Source organism: Oryctolagus cuniculus, chromosome 7 (genome assembly GCF_051225735.1).
Source record: "Oryctolagus cuniculus isolate XC-2025 breed Fujian yellow rabbit chromosome 7, ASM5122573v1, whole genome shotgun sequence".
Lineage (NCBI taxonomy): Eukaryota > Metazoa > Chordata > Mammalia > Lagomorpha > Leporidae > Oryctolagus > Oryctolagus cuniculus.
In genome coordinates, this window is record NC_142873.1 from 122,207,774 (window position 1) to 122,229,240 (window position 21,467).

The 21,467-nt window shown below is 39.8% G+C and overlaps 1 protein-coding gene across 10 annotated transcripts in view; it reads left to right on the forward strand.

The window, feature by feature from the left end:
* Positions 1 to 21,467, forward strand: part of EPS15 (epidermal growth factor receptor pathway substrate 15) — a 182,304-nt gene that overhangs the window by 72,894 nt on the left and 87,943 nt on the right. For 6 of the 10 annotated variants that reach the window (XM_089300698.1, XM_089300699.1, XM_089300704.1 and 3 more), the window contains 4 exons: positions 8,647 to 8,847; positions 9,655 to 9,800; positions 11,201 to 11,357; positions 17,802 to 17,887. In XM_089300698.1, coding sequence (XP_089156824.1) covers positions 8,647 to 8,847; positions 9,655 to 9,800; positions 11,201 to 11,357; positions 17,802 to 17,887 — 590 coding nt within the window. The remainder of the gene's footprint in view (positions 1 to 8,646; positions 8,848 to 9,654; positions 9,801 to 11,200; positions 11,358 to 17,801; positions 17,888 to 21,467) is intronic. The other 4 variants (XM_051857775.3, XM_070078537.2, XM_070078538.2 and 1 more) reach the window with 1 other exon arrangement.

A 21,467-nucleotide genomic window follows, 5' to 3' on the forward strand; every position in this document is an offset into this window, starting at 1 on the left:
CTCTCCATCGTTGACACTTTCTCTGACTCTTGGCTGCTGGGATTGTGTTTTGGGTCCCTGCTTGTGCTGTATGTTCGCATCTCCCACATCGATCCATGGCGTTCCTCTCCCGTAGAATTTCCTGTACAGTTTTCTAACTCTCCGCTGAGAATGTACTCCCTCCATGTTTGTTTTTAAACTATTTACCACTAGGCTAGAGCAGTACTCCCTTTTCTATTCTGCCATCTTGCTCCAGCTACTTTTAAACTTAAAGACCCCAGCTGAGTGTGCTTATACACACGTTGTTTCCTAGGCTTTTAGGTTTTGAAAATATCTTATAAATTAGCCACTTTAAGTAAAGTAGTCAGTGGCAGAGCCAAGGCTGAGTCTGAGCCTCCTAGTCTCATGCTCTCTATCTCTCTTTTTCTTTTAAATTTTGGAGTGGTTTTAGTTTAGTGCAGCAGTTAAGGTGCTGCTTGAGACATGTACATCTTACATCAGAGTCTCTTGGTTCAAGTCCTGGCTCTACTTCTAATCCAGCTTCCTGTTAAAATTTACCTTTTGAGCAGATGATGGTTCAAGCACTTGGTCCCTGTCACCCAGAATAGTGGTCTGGCAAAGCCCCAGCTGTTGTGGCATTGGAGAGTGAACCAGGTTATGGAAAATTGTTCTCTTTCTCTCTCATATAAATAAATAAATAAGTAAAAATTGTTTAGAGAGAGAGATTGATCTTCCATCCACTGATTCACTTCCCAGATGGCTTCATAGGCTGGGGTTGGGCCAGGCTGAAGCCAGGAGCTTCTTCTGGGTCTCCCATGTGGGTGGCAGAGGCCCAAGTACTTAGTCCATCTTCTGCTTTTTCTAGGCCATTAGCAGGAAGCTGGATTGGAAGTGGAGCAGCCATAACTCAAACCGGCACCCGTATGGGAAGCCAGCGTTGTAGGCGGTGGCTTTACTCGCTATACCACAACACTGGCCCAGCAAAAAAAATTGTAATTAGTTGCAGAAATTGTGTGGGGAGTTTTCCCTGTTCCCTTCACTGTTCTTTTATTGTTCACATTTTACGTTATCATGATACATTTGTCAAAACTAGATTTCCTGTTTCTGTCCCAATGTCCACTTGAGAGTATCACATTACATTTAGTTGTCGAGTCTCTTCAGTGGTCTTTGCCAGTTTGTCATTGTTATCTTGTTTTTCATGACCTTGACATTTTTGAGAAATAATGTCCAAATATCCTGTAGAATGTTATCTCATCTAGGTTTATCTGACACCCTCCCCCGCTTTTTTTTTTGTAATTAGATTGGAGGTTTGGACTTTTGCAAAGAATACTATGAATGTGAAATTCCTTGATCATCATATTGTGTATACGTACATGATATGCACATGACATCACTGGTGATGTTATCCTTTATCGTAGTGTTTGCCAGATTTTTTCACTGTAAGGTTACTATCTTGCTTTCCCCAGTCTAGTCTTTGAAGTATAGGCTCGTACCCCTTTCACTTTGCTGTCTTTCTTTATATCTGTTTATTGATTTGTACATTCTTACTCAGCCTTCGTTTTTTTCCTGTCAGTTAAGTTCTAAAACTTAAAGTGGTCTGAATTTTTGTTGAAGCATTTGTTGGGTCTTCAGAATGTGGGGAGTCTTAGCACTTGGACATTTTTAAAGGAGCTATAATTGTCTATTTTAGCATGTATCACATTTTATTGAGATTTATTTTTGCATATGTGCTGGTTCTATTGGGTTGTTAAAAAAAAGTGAGGGATCTTTTCACTTTGGCATTTCTAGTACCTAGCACTCTGTGTGGTGGCCAGAAGTTTCTCAGTAAATATTTTGTGGGACTAACTCAGCGAAGGAAACTTGTACTATAGGGAAAACACGTGAAACCCTTGATATTTTCATTCCAGATTGCTGTTTTAAGACATTGTTACTAGTGGTTCAACTGTTTTGAGTAGATTCCTGAGCAAGTAAGACTCCTAAGGAAACTCCTAAGAGGACCAGCTCTTGAAAGTATGATCCTGTTCAGTAACATCAACATCACCTGAGAACCTGTTAGCACACACATGCTCAGGCCTTGTGCAAGACTTGATGAATGAAAACTAAGGTAGTGTATAGGAACTTGTGCTTTAAAAGCCCTCCAGATGAGATGGCTACTAAAAATTGAGAAATACTGTCTAAAAGTATGGAGAATGGAAAAGCATCACAGAAAACAAGCAGCTGCTAGTAACTGACTACAACAGGAAAACTAATCCTCTCTTTCCCTGGTATTCCTTAGTAAGTGTAATTTTTTTTCATGATTTTATCTTTTTTTTAATAGACTACCTTTTTTTTAAAAAAGGATTTATTTATTCATTTGAAAGAGTCACACACAGAGAGAAGGAGAGGCAGAGAGAGAGAGAGAGAGGTCTTTCATCCATTGGTTCACTCCCCAATTGGCCACAACAGCTGGAGCTGGGCCAATCCGAAGTGAGGAGCCAGGAGCTTCCTCTGGGTCTCCCACATGGGTGCAGGGGCCCAAGGACTTGGGCCATCTTCCACTGCCCTCCCAGGTCACAGCAGAGAGCTGGACCGGAAATAGAGCAACTAGGACTCGAACCGGCACCCACATGGGATGCCGGCATTGTGGGCAGCGGCCCCACCCACTACACCACAGCACCAGCCCGCATGATTTTACTTTGAAACCTTAAAAAAATAGTCTGATTGCTCCTTAGTTCAGTATCTATCTGTAAATGTATTTGTTAGTATGTTTCAGTTTGAAAAGTAGTTAACAGCCATCATCTGCTTACTTGTTTTCATTTCAGTGTCATACTTTGAATAGGATAAAATACAATGTAATGAGAAAACAAAAGCACAACCTAGCAGTATTGAAAGAATTCTGTTCACTTACTCTTTTATTTGGTGGAACATTTTTTTTTTGCTTCAGTTTTGTCAAAGAAACTATTTTCTAGGCAATATGAAATTAATATTCTTTTTTAACTTCCAAAAAATGTGTTGTCTATTGGCAGCAGATGGCTAACATTGCTTTTTTGCTTCTATTGTCCACTCTTCCAGGAAATGACTCCCATCTGCAGCAGAAAGAGTGCTGACCTTTTAATGTGCATGCTAGTCACTTCTGTTAGCTCAGTGGCAATCTAATAATATTACATATACTAGGAATTCAGTGGAAAATAAGTGTTGACCAGATTGTTTCCTTTTGGAGTTTCAAGCTGTTAGAGATAGAAAGTTGATGTCTTTTTTTTTTTTTTTGGATTTATTTATTTATTTTAAAGTCAGAAATAGAGAAAAAGGAGATCTTCCATACACCATTTTACTCCCAAAATGTCCACAATGGCCAAGGCTTGGTCAGGCCGAAGCTAGGAGCTTCACCCAGGTCTCTCACATGGATATGGGGTCCAATTACTTGGGCTATCTTCCTCTGCCTTCTCAGGCACATTAGCAGGGAGCTGGATCAGTAGCAAAATAGTCTTGACTTGAGCCGTTAGCCGTATAGGATGCTGGCACTGAAGGTGGAAGGCTTAACCTTCTCTGTCGCAGTGCCTGCCCTAAAAGTTGATGTCTTTCTAACACTATAACTGAATTCTTCTAAGCTGGCTAGTAAATGGGGAGAGGGGAATTCCTGGCTTGAGCCAAATGGTTAAGTGTGGTCCATGGACAAATAGCTTCGCCTGGGAACTTGTTAGAAGTGCAGATTCTCTGGCTTAACATTGGCCTCTCATTCCAGAATTCTGGCTTCAGGGCCCAGAAATGTGTGCTTTATCATGCTGCCTTGGTAATTCTGATGGCCAGCTAAAATCTGAGTACCACTGGGTAAAGGTTAGTTTCATCTGTTGTAAAGGAAACATGTTATATTGTAAAATTAGAAGTGTGCTGCTGAAAATGATGATCAACTCTGCAAAAAAACAAGAGTGTTGTAGCCAGAAAATCTTGGTTTAAACCTTATTTTAAGGGTTGGCGCTGTGGCATAGAGGGAAAGCCGTTGCCTGCATTGCCGGCATCCCATATGGGCACTGGTTTAAGTCCCAGCTGTTCCATTTCCAATTCAGCTATCTGCTGTGGCCTGGGAAAGCAATAGAAGATGGCCCAAGTCTTTGGGCCCCTGCACCCACGTGGGAGACCCGGAAGAAGCTCTTGGCTCCTGGCATCAGATCGTCACAGCTCTGGTCATCGCAGCCAATAGGGAAGGAAACCAGCAGATGGAAGACCTCTCTCTCTCTGCCTCTTCTCCTCTCTCTGTGTAACTCTGATTTTCAAATAAATAGTAAATCTTAAAAAAAAAGAAATGGGGCCGGTGCCGCGGCTCAGTAGGCTAATCCTCCACCTTGTGGCGCTGGCACACTGGGTTCTAGTCCCGGTTGGGGCACCGGATTCTGACCCGGTTGCCCCTCTTCAGGCCAGCTCTCTGCTGTTGCCAGGGAGTACAGTGGAGGATGGCCCAAGTGCTTGGGCCCTGCACCCCATGGGAGACCAGGAGAAGTACCTGGTTCCTGCCATTGGATAGGCGCGGTATGCTGGCTGCAGCGCGCCGGCCACGGCGGCCATTGGAGGGTGAACCAACGGCAAAGGAAGACCTTTCTCTCTGTCTCTCTCTCTCACTGTCCACTCTGCCTGTCAAAAAAAAAAAAAAAAAAAAAAGGATGCAATTCATTTAAAAAATTAAACTCTGTTTTATCACTTCTTAATAATATTGTATCAGGCAAGTTATTCAGCATCTCTGAGCTGCAGTTTCTTTATTTGTAAATTGAGACTAGTCATGGAAATCATAAATCAGTGGTGTTTGGGGATGAATGGTGACCTGAAAAAAGTCCTGTAAAACTTAAAAGTTAAGCAAATTTCACCTTGGGGAGAATTACAATTTTCAGTGAAAGAAAAAATTAAGAAATATGCAAGGAATCTTTCCAGAGGTTCTAAGTTGCTTGGAGGGATCTCATGTACTTAGAGATAGTCATGGAAAATTTTCTTCTTCTAATAGTCTTTAAAGTACTTTGACTCCTTTATAATAGAAGGGTTTGTCCTGAGTCGGTGAATGTGACACATACATAGTTCATAAATCAATATGATATAAGAAGATGTCCAGTGGAAAAAAGTCTCAATTCTGTCCCTTTTCTCAACTGCTGCATTTATGCGCACTCTCTGTACCAGCTACTTTTCCTATCTTAATTTTGTGATCATAGACTTATTTTTTAAAAATTTATTTATTTGAAGGCAGGGTTAGAGAAAGAGAGGGAGAGTCAGAGATCCTCCATCCGCAGTTTCACTCCCCAAGTGGCCACAGCAGCTGGGCCTGGGCCAGGGTTAGGATGAAGCTGTGAGCCTGGAACTGTACCTAGGTCTCCCATGTGGGTGACAGGGTTCCATGTGCTTGGGCATCTTCCACTGCTATCCCAGGTGCATTAGCCGGGAACTGGATTGGAAACGGAGCAGCTTGGACTTGAACCAGTGATCATATGGGATGTTGGCATTGCAGGCACTGGCTTAACTTGATGCAACACAATGCCAGCTCCAGTTCCTAGAATCAATTTCTTAATGCAAGTGTAAACAAAAATGAAAAAATATCTTTCTCCACAAACGATAACATATACACAGTTTTATACTATTATCTTTTTATGTTTAATGGTGTATCATAGATATCTTTTCACAGAGAGCCCCAACTCCATTTGTCCTGCTCAGCTTTATTGAGGACCACTTTGCATACAGTGAACCACATCCAATTCAATTATGTATTTGATGAGTTTTGACCATTATATTCCTGTGAGTGCACTGCTACAGTGAAGATACGGAATGTTTCCCATCATTTTTTTTTTAATTGCTTCATAGTATTTCATTGTATTGACGTATCATAATGGTTTTTTTAAAAAGATTTATTTATTTATTTATTTGAAAGTCAGAGTTACACAGAAAGAGAAGGAGGAGTAGAGAGAGAGGCCTTCCATCTGCTAGTTCACTCCCCAGATGGCCGAAATGCTGGAGCTGAGCTGATCCGAAGCCAGGAGCTTCTTCCAGGTCTCCCACATGGGTGCCGGGGCCTAAGGACTTGAGCCATCTTGTACTGCTTTCCCAGGCCATAGCAGAGAGCTGGATTGGAAGAGGAGCATCTGGGACACAAACCAGCACCCATATGGGATGCTGGCACTGCCAGTGGCTTTACCTGCTATGTCACAGCACCGGTCCTATGTATCATAATGCCAGTCCTTTGTTGATGGGCATTTGGGTGCTGATACAATGCTTTAGTTAATAACTTTTTTCATATAATATTTAATATTTCAACATATGAGGAACCCTCAAAAAGTTTGTTGAAATGGAATTTCAAGATAAATTGAGGTTCTGGTGTTATGGCACACTGGATTTGCCATAGCTTGAGACACCATCATCCAGTCTTAGAGTGCTAGTTTGAGCCCTGGCTACTCCACTTCTGACCCAGCATACTGCTAATGTGCCTGGAAAGACAGCAGTAGATGGCCCAAGTACTTGGGTTCCTGCCATCGACGTAGGAGACCAGGATGAAATTCCTCTCTTCTGGCTTCAGCTTAACCCAGACCTGCTGTTATAGCTGTTCAGAGAATGAGCTAGCGGATGGAGGATATCTCTCACTCTTGGTCTGCCTTTCAAATAAATAAATAAATCTTTTTGAAAAGTTTATCTTCATGCAAAAAATTTCTTATTCATGCATACATGAGGTTTCAAAAAGTTCATTTTAAAATGGATATTATGAAAAACACATGCGTAGATTTCATTTTACACCAAAATGTTAATTTTTAAAAATTCATTTTATTTGAAAAGCAGAAAGAGAGATCTCCAGTCTGCTGGTTCATTCTAGATGCCCACAAAGGTTGTGTTGTTGTGCCAAGCTAAAGCCAGGAAATAGGAACTAAGTCTAAATTTCCCACATGAGCAGCAGGGATGTAACCATCTGGTCCAACACTACTGCTCACCATGGTGTGCGTCAGCAGGAAGCTGCTATTGGTAGTAGAGCTAGGAGTCACCCTCGGCACTCTAGTGTGGAATGTGGACATCTCAAGTGGCATCTTAACTCTGCCAAATACCACTGTGATCTTATTTTAATTCTGTTTTCCATAAACTCTTTAAATTGCCCTTGTATCCTTAGAATCTAAGCATAGATTGCCAGATGTGGAATTGCTGAATGAAAGGGGAAATTCATTTACAATTTGTTAGATGTTACCAATTTGTACTTCACAGAGGTAGTTCCAGTTTGGACTCTGTAGGGGAGGAAGAATAATTTTCCTTTTACCTTTCTATGTTCTTGGCTGGGGCCACTGAGCCAAAATACAGATTTACAAGAGAAAAATAATATATATTTATTAACAAGTATGTTTTATATGTATATGGGCGACTACTCAGGGAAAGAGTAATCCTGAGAGAGGTGGCTTACAAATCAGGTTATATTCTTTTTTAAAATTTATTTATTTACTTGAAAGAGTTACACAAAGAGAGAAGAAGAGACAGAGAGAGAGAGAGGTCTTCATTCCGCTGGTTCACTCCCCAGTTGACGGCAATGGCCAGAGTGGCACCGATCCGAAGGCAGGAGCCAGGAACTTCCTCTGGGTCTCCCACATGGTTGCAAGGGCCCAAGGCCTTGGACCATCTTCTACTGCTTTCCCAGGCCACAGCAAAGAGCCAGATTGGAAGTGAAGCAGCTGGGACTCGAGCTGGCGCCCATATAGGATGCCGGCACTGCAGACCAGGGCTTTAACCCACTGCGCCATAGTGCCCGTCCCAAATAAGGTTATATTCTATCTCCAACAAGGAATATATTCTATAGAGAAGTGACAAGATAAAGGAAAAGAATCTTGAGTGGTAGGAGCCACAAATTGTGGGAAGGCAAATATATGGAAAGCTAATGGTAGATAAAGAGATTCCTTTGGTCCCATCTCCAAGCTAAAAAGAGTCTAAAGTTTTAGGGAAGAATTATTGTCCTTATAAAGAGGGAAAACAGAAACCTTTATACACTTACCTCTTGGGTTTTAGTCAGATAGTCAGTGGGCAGAGAGCTTATCTTGTATCTGCTGCCTCTCAGTTGCCTTCAGCTCAAAATAATCCTTATAACAATGGGGCATGTGTTGGGGTGGTGTTTTCTGCTGTCCCTCAGCTTCTATTAGCAGTGTATTTCCCCACAGATTAGCTAGCAAAAAGTACATTTGGAAACTTTGTATTTTAATCAGTTAGATGGAAAATAGTGTTTTAGCATACTTTTGCAGTGTTCTCATGAGTGAAATTGTGCATAATTTTTTATGATAAGGGATAGACCACTTAGTGTGTTTACTTTTCTGTGAAATATTTGTTCATATTGTCCTTTTTTTCTATTTGAATGACTTTTAATTTCTAGGAACTCTTTATGAGTAAAGATAATATTCCTCCCTCCCCCAAATTGTCATTATCCTTTGACATTGCAAGATCCTTAGATGAAGGGTGTGCCTCTCAGTTTTTGCTGCTCAGAATATCTTCCTAAAAATTACTTTGCTTTGATTTCTTTTCCCCTCTTCTTCCTTCCATTCCTTTGTGTTTTCTTCCTTCTCTCCCTCTAGCCTAAGTTTTTAATAAAGAGATTTGAGACAGCTTGAAGATGATTTGTTGATGTACAATAATAAATTCACTGGGTGAATGTTTTTAAATGATATATATATGTGTGACTCTGACTCATCTATTTTGAAGGCCATGTTTTTGGTATACTGCGCACTGGAGAAAGAACCTGTGCCAATGACCTTGCCTGCAGCCTTGATGCCACCTTCTAAGAGAAAAACGGTCAGTATATCAGGCTCTATGCTGCTGATCCCCTCTTCAGCATCAGCCAAGGAATCTTACTACTCCTTACAACCTGTAGGCATTTTACCTACCAAAGCACCATTAAGACAGGTATAGAATTATCAGTTAAAGGATTTTTTTTTAACAAAGTGCATGGCATTTAACAGTTGAGTACTGATAAAAACAGAAGGAGCAATTGAAAGGATCAAAGATTTAACGTTCTCTCTGTTTGAACTTGCAAAATTTGATTTTCCAGAGGAGACAGATAATAATTCTGCATTTAGCTTTAGGTCATATGAATGTTTCATTGACTTTGCCTTGATCTACCTGAGATTAAAGTTGGATATGAAAGATGCTACATGCTAACACAGCATGCTTGCCCTGGCATAATTAATCATTATTTTGTTCAGTCTCAAGCTAACTCTTGATTCTTTGGGATCGAATTGTGTGTTTTCCAGCGTTTTTTTTTTTTTTTTTTTTTTTAAACCCCCTCTCCAATCTGTCTTTCGTCAGGTTGAGGAAAGGAAAATAATGTCAGGATATGCAAATCTGCCAGTTTGGCTGTTGTTAAGAATGCTGGATGAAAATGGAGAATTAGCTGAATATTTTGTTTATTCAGATTCTCAGTTACCTATATTATGTAGGCTTTCATAGGTCAAGAGTTAAGTATGTTTGAATTTACTCATCACTTTAAAAAAAAGTAAAATATGTATCTATAAATGCAGTCCTGATTGTCCTCTTTTTGTTCTTTTATTTTCACTATAACATTTTGATGGAGACGTGATAGAAGTGATATGTTGTTGCTATTGTTAGTAAGATAGAATTCTTCAGAATTTGTGCCAAATACTGTCATGAGTTAAAATAGTGACACTCAGAGTTCACTTCATTTTGGCAGAAATTTTTTTTTCCCCTTTGTAGTGGGTTGTATCTCCTGTTGAAAAAGCTAAATATGATGAAATCTTCCTGAAAACTGATAAGGACATGGATGGATTTGTATCTGGATTGGAGGTCCGTGAAATCTTTCTGAAAACAGGTTTACCTTCTACCTTACTGGCTCATATTTGGTAAGACTTGAATTTAAATTTCTTTATTAAACTTGTATAGAAAAATTTAGAGTAGTGGACAGCAGCTTGAGAATTGGTTACCTGAAGCTTTATAAGATTGACAGTACCAGTTAATTGCTATTGGAATGTTCAAATGTAACATCTCTCTGTAATATCAGTTAAACTTAAAATTTTAAGGGAGAATCTAAATATCTGAAATTTTAATAACAGTATCAGAAATTTAGACAATATATTCTGTTTTGAATAACAGATATTTAAATGACAGTATAAAGATATTTCTTCAAGGCACAGCCATATAATTCTGTAAGGTATATGTATGCTTACACACTTTATATAGGGATATAACAGTTGATTCATATAAAAGACAGACCTAAGTGTCTTTAATTAATTTCACATTAAGTAAGATAATATTTATGAAAATATTTTGTAACATGCCTTTTACCAATCAGAGGTCATCTTGAGACAGCAAATATCAAAAGTTGAGCCACATAGTTGTAGAGAAGCTTAGAACTAAGAAAAGAGGATGGTAGATTTGTTTCAAAAAAAGCATGGACTGAAGACTGAGAAGGATTAAGTATACGTAAGTTCGGGGTGCTGGACTAGATACTGTGCTCAGTAGATGGCCACTGTCACAGAAACTAAGAACTTGGAGAGATTAAAAATTGTGACCAAGGACACAAGAAGAAATAAGAAAATAATGGAATTCAAGGCCTGTTTGAGACTGTAACCCATAGTCCTTTCATCAGGCCACATTGGCTTTCAATAAAATATTTCAAATGAAATCTGTTTTTAAACAGGTTAGGACTTTAGAAAACTGAGCTTTAAAAAGAAAAGGAAAATAGAACGAGACATTTGCTGTTTCTCTTCAAGTGATTTTGTAAAGCTTTCCAGATTGCTGCCTTCTCCTCACATGTGATCTCCATTTGCAGCTGTTCTTTCTGCTTTGACTCGGTGATCCTTGTACCCTCCTACTCCAAGGCTTGCAGGAAGCCAGATGATGTGGAAATTTTTCCTTGTCTCAGAGCCACTCTAATGCTGTCAACTAGCCAGAATTGTTGACGCTTAGGTTTAATCTTGAACAAGTCATGTTAAAAATTTGGGTAACAGGAAATGTTGGGATTCTTTGGCCCACCACAGCTCTTACTTTGTTGTGTTTCTAGAATTTGTTAATAAGTACAAAGTAAATCCAGATTAGAGGCCCCTGCTCAGCACTAGGTGAATTAGTTCCACTTTAGTATCTTAACTGGTCTATCTCTTCTAATATTTGAGCTGAGTTTTGGACAAGCTGCAACTTGGCCTTTTTAATTCAAGTGATTATTTTTAAAAAGACACATACTTGTGGTTTTCTTCTGGGTTTTTAGGATGGCATTGTGATGTTTATAAACTGTTTATTTATACAGGGCATTATGTGACCCAAAGAGCTGTGGGAAACTTTCAAAAGATCAGTTTGCCTTGGCTTTTCACTTAATCAATCAAAAGTTAATAAAAGGCATTGATCCTCCTCTCATTCTCACTCCTGAGATGATTCCACCATCAGATAGGACGAGTTTACAAAAGGTAAGACAACTTAAAAACAAAAAACAAAACAAAAACCCTGAAGCATTAACACAAAGTTGCAAGTACCATGTCAGATGGCAGATTGTATTCAGATAAAACACTGGAGAATAAGTATCTGGGCAGGAGCAGAGCAGTGTAATGTTTGTGCTTATTTTGTACCTCTAGATATGTTTGAGTGCCTTGTATAACATCTTTGACCTGCAACTGTTTATTCCCACCACTCATTACACATCCAACAATTATATTTTCTAATCTTAAAATTGGAAAAATATGGCTTTATTTTTCCTCCCTGGATTTGTGATTTATTTTTAATTAATATAGTATAAATGTTAAGTAACAGGTACAAGAATTAAATTACTATTTCATCTAATGATTTACTCTTATAGAAAAAAGGGTATAAATTAAATTTGAAAACAAAGTCTAGGAGATGACGATTACTTGGTATCAGTTTTACATCAAAAAAGTACCTAAGGAAAACCTTATATTGAGACTAAATCTATAGGTTTTGTGGTCCCCCCCCCCCCCCCCGTAGATGATTCTTTATTCCTGAGTCTATAGGTGACTATCTGAATAGCCAGGAGCAAATTTTAGCTACATTTCCTTTCTGAGTAGCAGTGGGAATGTTCATAATTGTTGTTTTAGCCACGTTGTGCCTTGATTTTTCTCTCCTCAGCCAGAAACCTTTTGGGGAATAATGCATTCACAGGATCTTTAAAATGACTAGCATAATATAGTACCTATTTGTCTTTTTTTCTTTTTTTTTTTTAAATTTTTTGACAGGCAGAGTGGACAGTGAGAGAGAGAGACAGAGACAAAGGTCTTCCTTTGCCGTTGGTTCACCCTCCAATGGCCGCCACGGCTGGCGCGCTGCGGCCGGCGCACCGCGCTGATCCAAAGGCAGGAGCCAGGTGCTTCTCCTGGTCTCCCATGGGGTGCAGGGCCCAAGGACTTGAGCCATCCTCCACTGCACTGCCGGGCCACAGCAGAGAGCTGGTCTGGAAGAGGGGCAACCGGGACAGAATCTGGCGCCCCGACCGGGACTAGAACCCGGTGGCCGGCGCCACAAGGCAGAGGATTAGCCTATTGAGCTGCGGCGCTGGCCATACCTATTTGTCTTTAAAAATAATTCTTGATGATTCTTCAGGGCTGTGTATTATAGGAGCTGTCAAATGTCTGGTTTGAGGAGAGGTCCGTCTCCAAACCAATAGGATATTTTGGTTTCATGTTAAATTTTTCAGATGGATTTTTTAAAATCCCACTTAAACAACCTAATAAAAGTAAAAATTCCTGAGGGGTAAGTGTTTGGCTCAACTGTTGGTATACCTGCATCCTGTATTGAAATGACTGGTTTGAGTCCTGCCTGTTCTGCTTCCCATCCAGCTTCCTGCTGGTGCACATCCTGAGAGACAGCAAGTAATGCCTCAGATACTTGAGTCCCTGCCACTTTTGTGGGAGACCTAGACTGAGTTCCAGGCTCCTGGCTTTGCCCCAGCCTACCCCATGCAAATGTGGGCATTTGGAGAATGACCAATAGATAGAAGAGCTGTCTTTCTCCCCGTCTGTGTCTTTCAAGTAAAGTGAAAATAAATAAATAGCAATTTAAGAAAACAAGGCAAAATTGGATGTTTTCCCTAAGTAAACTGAATGGAATTTATAATACTCATTATAGAGTGTTACTTATTGGAATTTTGCTCTTTATTTTTTTTTTAATTAATTAAAAAGCCAGACAGAGTACCTATCTACTTGTTGACTCCCCCCAGTTCCCACAGTGGCCGAGGCTGAACCAGAGCCAGGCTAGATCCAGGTGTTGCGAACGCAAGCTAGAGCTTTCACATGGGTAGCAGTAACCCAATTATTTGAGGTATTACTGGTTCCTCCCAGGGCTGCATTAGTAGGAACATGGAATTAGGAGTGGAGCCAAGAACTAAACCCAGGCCCTCTGGTATGGGGCATCTTAACAGCTAGGCTAAATGCCCACTCCCTGCCTTTATTCTTTTTTTTTTTAAGTTTTTATTTTTTATTTGAGAGTTAAGAGTTAAAGACAGTGAGAGGGAGAGACAGAGAGAAAGGTCTTCCTTCTGTTGGTTCACTCCCCAAATGGCCACAAAGGCTGGAGTCGTGCCGATCTGAAGCCAGGAGCCAGGAGTTTCTTCCTGGTCTCCCACTGTGGGTGCAGGAGCCCAAGGACTTGGGCCATCTTCTACTGCTTTCCCAGGCCCTAGCAGAGAGCTGGACTGGAAGAGGAGCAACCGGGACTAGAACTGGCACCCACATGGGATGCAGGCGTTACAGGCGGAGGATTAACCTACTGTGCCACGGCGCCAGCCCCTCTCCTTATTCTTAATAAAATAAATACCCGATTATCTGCTTTGTGAGATATTCAAGAGGGAGGAATGTTTTGTGATTATTTTTGGGTTCCTTGTGATGTACGACATAGGTTCCATAAATTGCAGAGAAGGCTTAAGTGATGTTACCGGGAAGATAAAAGTTACTGAATTTGTATTTATGCTCTCTGTAACTGTATCTCAGTTATGGCATAATTTTTTTCTAATAGGCAGAGTTAGACAGTGAGAGAGAGAGAGAGATGGAGAGAAAGGTCTTCCTTCCGTTGGTTCATCCCCCAAATGGCCGCTATGGCCGGTGCGCTGCAGCCAGTGCACTGCGCTGATCTGAAGCCAGGAGCCAGGTGCTTCCTCCTGGTCTCCCATGCGGATGCAGGGCCCAAGCACCTGGGCCATCCTCCAGTGCCCCATCCGGGACTAGAACCCGGTGCCGACACCACAGGCGGAGGATTAGCCAAGTGAGCCGCAGCACCGGCCAGGCATAATGTTTTGTTTTGTCTTTTGTTTCACTGATCTGGACTGTTTTTTTCTTACTGTTTGCGTTTTATAACCTTTTGTCTCCAACCAACACAAATTACAGATATAAAACAGCTTTCTAAAGCAAATTATTTTTGTTCATTGAAGGCTCTCTAATAATAGTAGGCACTTGAAGTTATAACTGGAAAGCAAAATGTTTATTTAGTAGATTTCTCTGAGGTCTGTTCAGTAGAGCATAGACATTGCAGATATCAGTATTGTTCATTGAGGTAGAGTTTCATCACTGATGTCTTATCTATTAACCAAAAATTATAACTTTAAAAAACTAAAATTTGCATTTGTCTTACCTTACAGATAATTGCTTTTCTCTTTGTAACCTGATTTTTTAAAAATATTGCACTTTTTGCAGCTTTGACTAATCCTTTTCCAAATGTTGCTTTCCTTTCTGTGTTTTTTTCTAGTTTGGACTGTTTTTTCCATTCTGCAACACTGCTTCTCGCCTTTCTTGTACTGTCAGTTTCTTAACTCTACTCTATCAAGGTTAGACTTTTATTTTTTGCCTCTTTTTTAGCATTGTGTTTTTTGGTTTACGAGATACATTTTGAAATTAGAGGTGTTTTTTTTTTTTTTTAATGCATTAAAGTTGGTGAAGAGAAAATACCTGCACAGCATGCTTTTGTCACATGTCACTTGGTCCTTGTGTGCGTATTAGCTTGCCTTCACTTGGCTCTCTGACCCACTTAAAATCACCAAAATGGAATTTTTGTATAATGCACAAAACAGGGTGAGAGAAGATATTTTGAAAGAAGGGTATGTGCTCTATTTTTCTTTGTATACTCTTCATTTGCTGCATAAAATATGTGCTGAATTTTTTTCCATGCTTCCTTGATGCATGTCATTTTAGAGTCATTGGGGGTATCACTTTCTAACTGATTTGAGGTTAAACTAATTTGTCTCGCTTTGTCTTCTTTGATGCTGTTTTTCATAGCAAAAGACTCAGATGTGAGTCACTCTTTTTGAGTTACAGTGATGGAAGAGGTATAAAAGTCATGAGTTTTTTGGTACACTTGTACCTCTGAGAGCAAATTTCTCAGTAGCAATATAAGTGATGTAAGTTCCTTTTGGTGATAGAAGTATGAGACCAAGTACTAATTTTTCATTTTGTTTACCTCTCTAGCTATCTGGCCAAGCTTAGCTTATAGGTCAAATTTAGATAGAGTTATTTTTACTAATCTAACCCAAGTGAATAAATAATTTATATTCAAAAATCCACATTAAAACATCTAGTTTAATTTAGCATTGAAAGGGGACTCTGTATCAACAGAACACAGTAGAACAATTAACAAGTGTTTTTGGTAAAGATTTGTAATTAATGTAAAATTGAGAGTAGAATTAACTGAATCCTTATACATGAGTTTAGATATTGATAGTCAAAACAGCTCCCTGCTGAAAATACAATGTGGCATAAAAAAATAGAAGGAATTATTTGCTAAGTCTCATTGATGTGTACCTGTTTTTTATTTTTTAAAGATTTATTTTATTTATTTGAAAGTTACATGGAAAGGTAGAGCCAGAGAGAGAGAGAAAGGTCTTCCATCCGTTGGTTCACTCCCCAAATGGCCACAACAGCCAGAGCTAAGCTGATCCGAAACCAGGAGCCAAGAGCTTCTTCTAGGTCTCCCACGTGGGTACAGGAGCCCAAGCACTTGGGCCATCTTCTACTGCTTTACCAGGCCATCCAGCAGAGAGTTGAATGGGAAGTAGAGCAGCTGGGATTCAAATTGACACCCATATGGGATGCCAGTGCTGTAGACAGGGACTTTAACCCACTGCACCACAGCACCAGCCCCAATGTGTACCTGTTTATCAAGTTTATTTTTAGGGTAATGGCCTCATTTACCTAAATACTCTTGATATGCAAGTACCAAAGGACATAGTGTGAAATAATTTAATCTACAGACGTTTAATCAGATTTCCTTTAACAGTGGGTTGAGCTTTGAGCAAGTCATTTAATCTGCTCCCCTCAGCTATAAAATGGGGTTAATAATAATATCTGGCCTGCCTACAATGTACATTTCAGATTAGTTTTGAGAACTGACTAATGGGGGTTTGAAAGTGCGTGGTGAATTGTAGATGATTTTACAAATGAGAAATGCGACATTGTGAGCTTTTAGATTTCTTCTGTTATATAAATTACTGACATACATTAAGTTCACAACAATGTAAATATTAATACTACTAATTTTTATGTTCCAATTAGGTCATCAATGTTTTTTAGGTTTTACATGTTCAAGCTTCACTCAATTTTAACATTTCCAAGTGGTGATTATTCCATTATTTTTCACTTGGTGTAGGTTAACTGAAGGCACAATTTTCCCTCTTCCCTGACTTCAGCCAACTATATAGGGCATGAATGATGGTTCACAAAGGAGATTGAATCCTGGGGGAAACAACTCATATTTTGCTGGGGAGTTAATTATAACAATAACTTATGCTTATAAAATACTATGTTTATAGAATGATTTCATATATACTATTTTATTCAGTTCGTAAAGTGGGAAGAGTAGAAATTAACTCCTTATTTTACAGATCATGCAGCTAGAAAGCAGTGGAGCCCAGCATAAACACAGCTAGAATTTCTAACTACAGTTACCAGAAATCAAAATTGACACGTTTGTTAGTGAAAGAAAACTATACATAAAGGGTATTATATATGAACAGCTTCATATGTGGTGATATTAATATTTACAGTGGAACATGCCTTAGCAGATGGTTTTACTTTAAATAGATACTTAAAGTGTTTAGTAAAAGTAAATATTTGTTGAATGAAATCAACCAGTCATAATTCTAAGATTTAAAAAAATTGGCCGGTGCTGCAGCTCACTTGACTAATCCTCCACCTGCGGCACCAGCACCCTGGGTTCTAGTCCTGGTTGGGGCGCCGGATTCTGTCCCGGTTGCTCCTCTTCCAGTCCAGCTCTCTGCTGTGGCCTGGGAGGGCAGTGGGGGATGGCCCAAGTGCTTGGGCCCTGCATGCACATGTGAGACCAGGAGAAGCACGTGTTCCTGGCTTTGGATCAGTGTAGTGCGCTGACCGCAGTTTGTGGATGAACCAATGGAAGGAAGACCTTTCTCTCTGTCTCTCTCTCTCTCTCTCACTGTCTAACTCTTCCTGTCCAAAAAAAAAAAAAAAAAAAAAAAATTCAAAAATTTGTGAATTTATTTTGTGTCAGATGATACAAATGCAAATAAATCACCATCCATCTCCCCGAGAAATTTATATTTCATTGGAAGTATTAGTTTATAAACCTGATATCTGTTTTACTTCAAGATCCTAGACAGGCTAGAATCAAGTGACAAAGACATTGGGACCTGAAGTGGGGGTGGGAGTTTTTAATTATAGAATAACAGCTTTTAGAGGATTTAAGAGAATGTCTTAGTATATAACTAAGAATATAGTGATATATATATGTATATACAATTGAACTAGACAGTTTTATTAAATGAATTATTAGCAATATAGTAAATTATGCAATACCTTAGAGACTTCAACATTTTAAGTTATTTGTTGTATATAATATAATTTTATAGTAATAATATGTGCTTGTGAACTTTTTGTTTTTAGAACATCATAGGATCAAGTCCTGTTGCAGATTTCTCTGCTATTAAGGAGCTAGATACCCTTAACAATGAAATAGTTGACCTACAGAGGTATGTAAAGTAAAACTACAGGCTACACATGGGCACACATATGTGCACACACATAACCCCTTTCTGTTTCTAATATATATTTTGTTAAATACTGCTTTATTTAGTTAAATACTATAGATCCGTTTGAATTGAATCACTGTGTCTATTTCATCAAATATAAAGCAACTTTTAATTACAGGAGGTACTATTTTCTTATGTAATACTGAAAAATGAAAAATCACTGCCAAATAAACTATGGCATGCCATTAATTTTAAGATGTTATTTTGATTCCAGATACTGAGTGAGTGTATAAGTTAGAATAAATGAAGTAGATTTTTTCCCCAACTTCTTTTTCCATTTTTTAAAGATTTATTTATTTACTTCACAGGCAGAATGACAGAGAAAGAGAGATAGAAATGTTCCATCTGTTGCTTCATTTCCCAAGAACGGGCTTTGCTGAACCCAACAGCCCAAAACTCCATCCAAGTCTCCCACCCATGTGGGCCATTTTGCACTACTTTCCAAGACACATTAAGCAGGGAGGTGAATGGCAAGCAGAGCAGCTGGGACTTGAACCAGCACTCCAATGTGGGATGCTGACATTACAAACAGCGACTTAACCCACTGCTCTACAACACTGGCCCCTAGGTGAGATATTGAGTGTAGGCATCCATCACGTGTCAGTTCCAGTAATGTCACAATAAGCTGCATCTACCCGTGCCAAAATTGTGAGTGTTAAAATTCACTTTCCAGGTCAGCACTGTGCTTGTCACTCTGGCATTGCCATATGGGTGTCAGTTTGTGTCCAGGCTGCTCCACTTCCCATCCTACTCCCTGCTGCTGACCTGGGAAAAGCAGCAGAGGATGGCCCACGTGGAAGACCTGGAGGAACCTTCTGGTTCCTGGCTTAGGACTGACTTAGCCCCAACCATAGCAGCCACTTGGGGAGTGAACTAGTGTATGGAAGATCTCTGTATCTCCTTCTCTCTCTGTAACCCTGTCAGAGAAATAAATAAATTTAAATAAATAAATAATTTAAAAAAAATTCACGTTTACAAGTGGTTGTATTAGATCACTACCACCAATTCAGGGTATTACACTGTAAACCTTGACTTCCAGTATTGTAACACTTTTTTCTTTTCAAGTTACCACTTTTCAGCTGTTTTAAAATCTTTCTTACTTGTTATCTGACAAAAGATTAGCCACTCTGTTGGCTTTGAGATGAAAATATTTAATTTAAATCCAGAAACCAAACCTGCAAATAAACAGCATATAAAATAAACATAATGATTATCTCTCATAATAAAGCATCCTGAGGTATGGTGGCCCTTAGATTGGTTAAGTGATTTGGGGAGACATGCTCAAAAAAAAAAAAAAGAGATTTTCTTCTCTTTCAACTTTTTCATTGGCTGCATCCCAGGGTTAACTGTGTGTTATGATGCATGGGTGTGGTGCTTTACAATATTTATTTCTCCCTTCAATAACAGTTATATTTTATTAATGTAAAATACCAAAAATTCAGAGAAGCGTAATAAAAAATGTCTTTTAGAAAAATTTGTTTTGATCATTACACACCACTGGGAACCTGAAAGCTGTATATAAACTTGGGAGTTAATTGGGTAAACATATTCTTTGCTGTTGGTCAGAAAATAGATGTTGTTTTCAACTCTAGTTCATACCAAATTGTTTCTAATGGAAAAGATAACACAGTGAAGAGGCAGGATGCTTTTTGGCACTTTTAAAATTTAGATGTTTTACATTATTCCAGTAATATTGTATTGATTTTGTGATTTAATAATGCCAGTAAGATTGAATTAGGCTGGGATGGGTGTTGTGGCATTGCTGGTTAAGCCACCACTTGCAATGCCGGCATCCCGTATTACCGTGCTTGTTCGAGTCCTGCTTACTCTGCTTCTAGTCCTGCTCTCTGATGCAACTGGGAAAGCAGTGGAGGATAGCACAAGTACCTGGGACCTTGCTACCCACATTTGGAGACCCAGATGGAATTCCTGGCTCCTGGCTTTGGCCTGACCCAGCTTCAGCTGTTGTGGCCATTTGGAGAGTAAAGCAAGGGATAGAATCTCAATCTCTCTCTCCCTTCCTCCCTCCCTCTCCGTTACTGTCTCTTCAAATTAATTAATAATTTAATTGGAGGATGGTGGCAGAGATTAAATTAGTAGGCTTTTTTAATTTAAAGAAGGAAAGGCAGAGCCGGTGCTGTGGCATAGTGGGTAAAACTGCCACCTGCAGTGCTGGCATCCCATATGGGTACTGGTTCAGGTCCCAACTGCTCTATTTCCAAGCCAGCTCTCTGCTAGTGGCTTGGGAAAGCAGTAGAAGATGGTCCAAGTCCTTGGGCCCCACAACCCACATGGGAGACCTAGAAGAGGCTTCAGGCTCCTGGTTTTGGATCAGCCCAGCTCTGGCCTTTGCGACCATTTGAGAAGTAAACCAGAGGATGGGAGAACTCTTTCTCACTGCCTCTGTCTGTAACTCTGCCCTCCAAATAAATAAATACGTCTTTATTATTATTATTATTATTTTTGACAGGCAGAGTGGACAGTGAGAGAGAGAGAGAGAAAGGTCTTCCTTTGCCGTTGGTTCACCCTCCAATGGCCGCCGCGGCCGGCGCGCCGCGCTGATCTGATGACAGGAGCCAGGAGCCAGGTGCTTTTCCTGGTCTCCCATGGGGTGCAGGGCCCAAGCACTTGGGCCATCCTCCACTGCACTCCCTGGCCACAGCAGAGAGCTGGCCTGGAAGAGGGGCAACCGGGACAGAATCCGGCGCCCCGACCGGGACTAGAACCCGGTGTGCCGGCGCCGCTAGGCGGAGGATTAGCCTATTGAGCCGCGGCGCCGGCCATAAATACGTCTTAAAAAGGGGGGAGGGTAATATAAAGGTAATGTAGTATTCTTATCAGGTACCTAGAGCCTTTGAGCTGAAGACTTCTATTTGTCTTTAGCAGCTACTGTTTTCATCTGCATGTCTGGTAGGATGTGACTTCCTAATCTCCTTGACTACTGACCTGTGTCCCCCTTTCTAAGTGACATCACTCGTCTGGTCGCTCTAGCTTAGAAACCTGAGATTTTTCTTCTTCTCATTTTCATTCTTCTGTGTTTGAAATTTCCCTTGGATTAATTACCTTCCCATCATCTCCTTTGCCTTACCACCTCTTTCTCATCTTTTAAATTACACCTTAAACATTTCCTCTGGGAGATGAACCTTTCCTGATTACTTGAACTCTAATTCCCATGCTCTTCAGATCTTACTAAAGATCCTGTTTACCATAAGCTTTATATTTAAAACTGTCATAATGCTTACCATACTTTATTGTAATTGTTTATTTTCTTGGCTCTCACATTTTTCCTCTTAAGTGTAGGGATTACTTGCTTATCCACTACGGTATCCCCAAGTGCTTAGCTTTGCTTATATAGAAGAGAAAATAATTTATTCAGTATTGTTGAAATATGGCTTTGCCTTTTTACCATTTCTGTCTTAGTTTTAGCCATCCTCTTTTATTTGTATCACCGCAATATCTGAATAAACTCCCTGTTTTAAAGCCTGCCTTCTTTTCTTGAACCATTCTATTTCCAACCAAT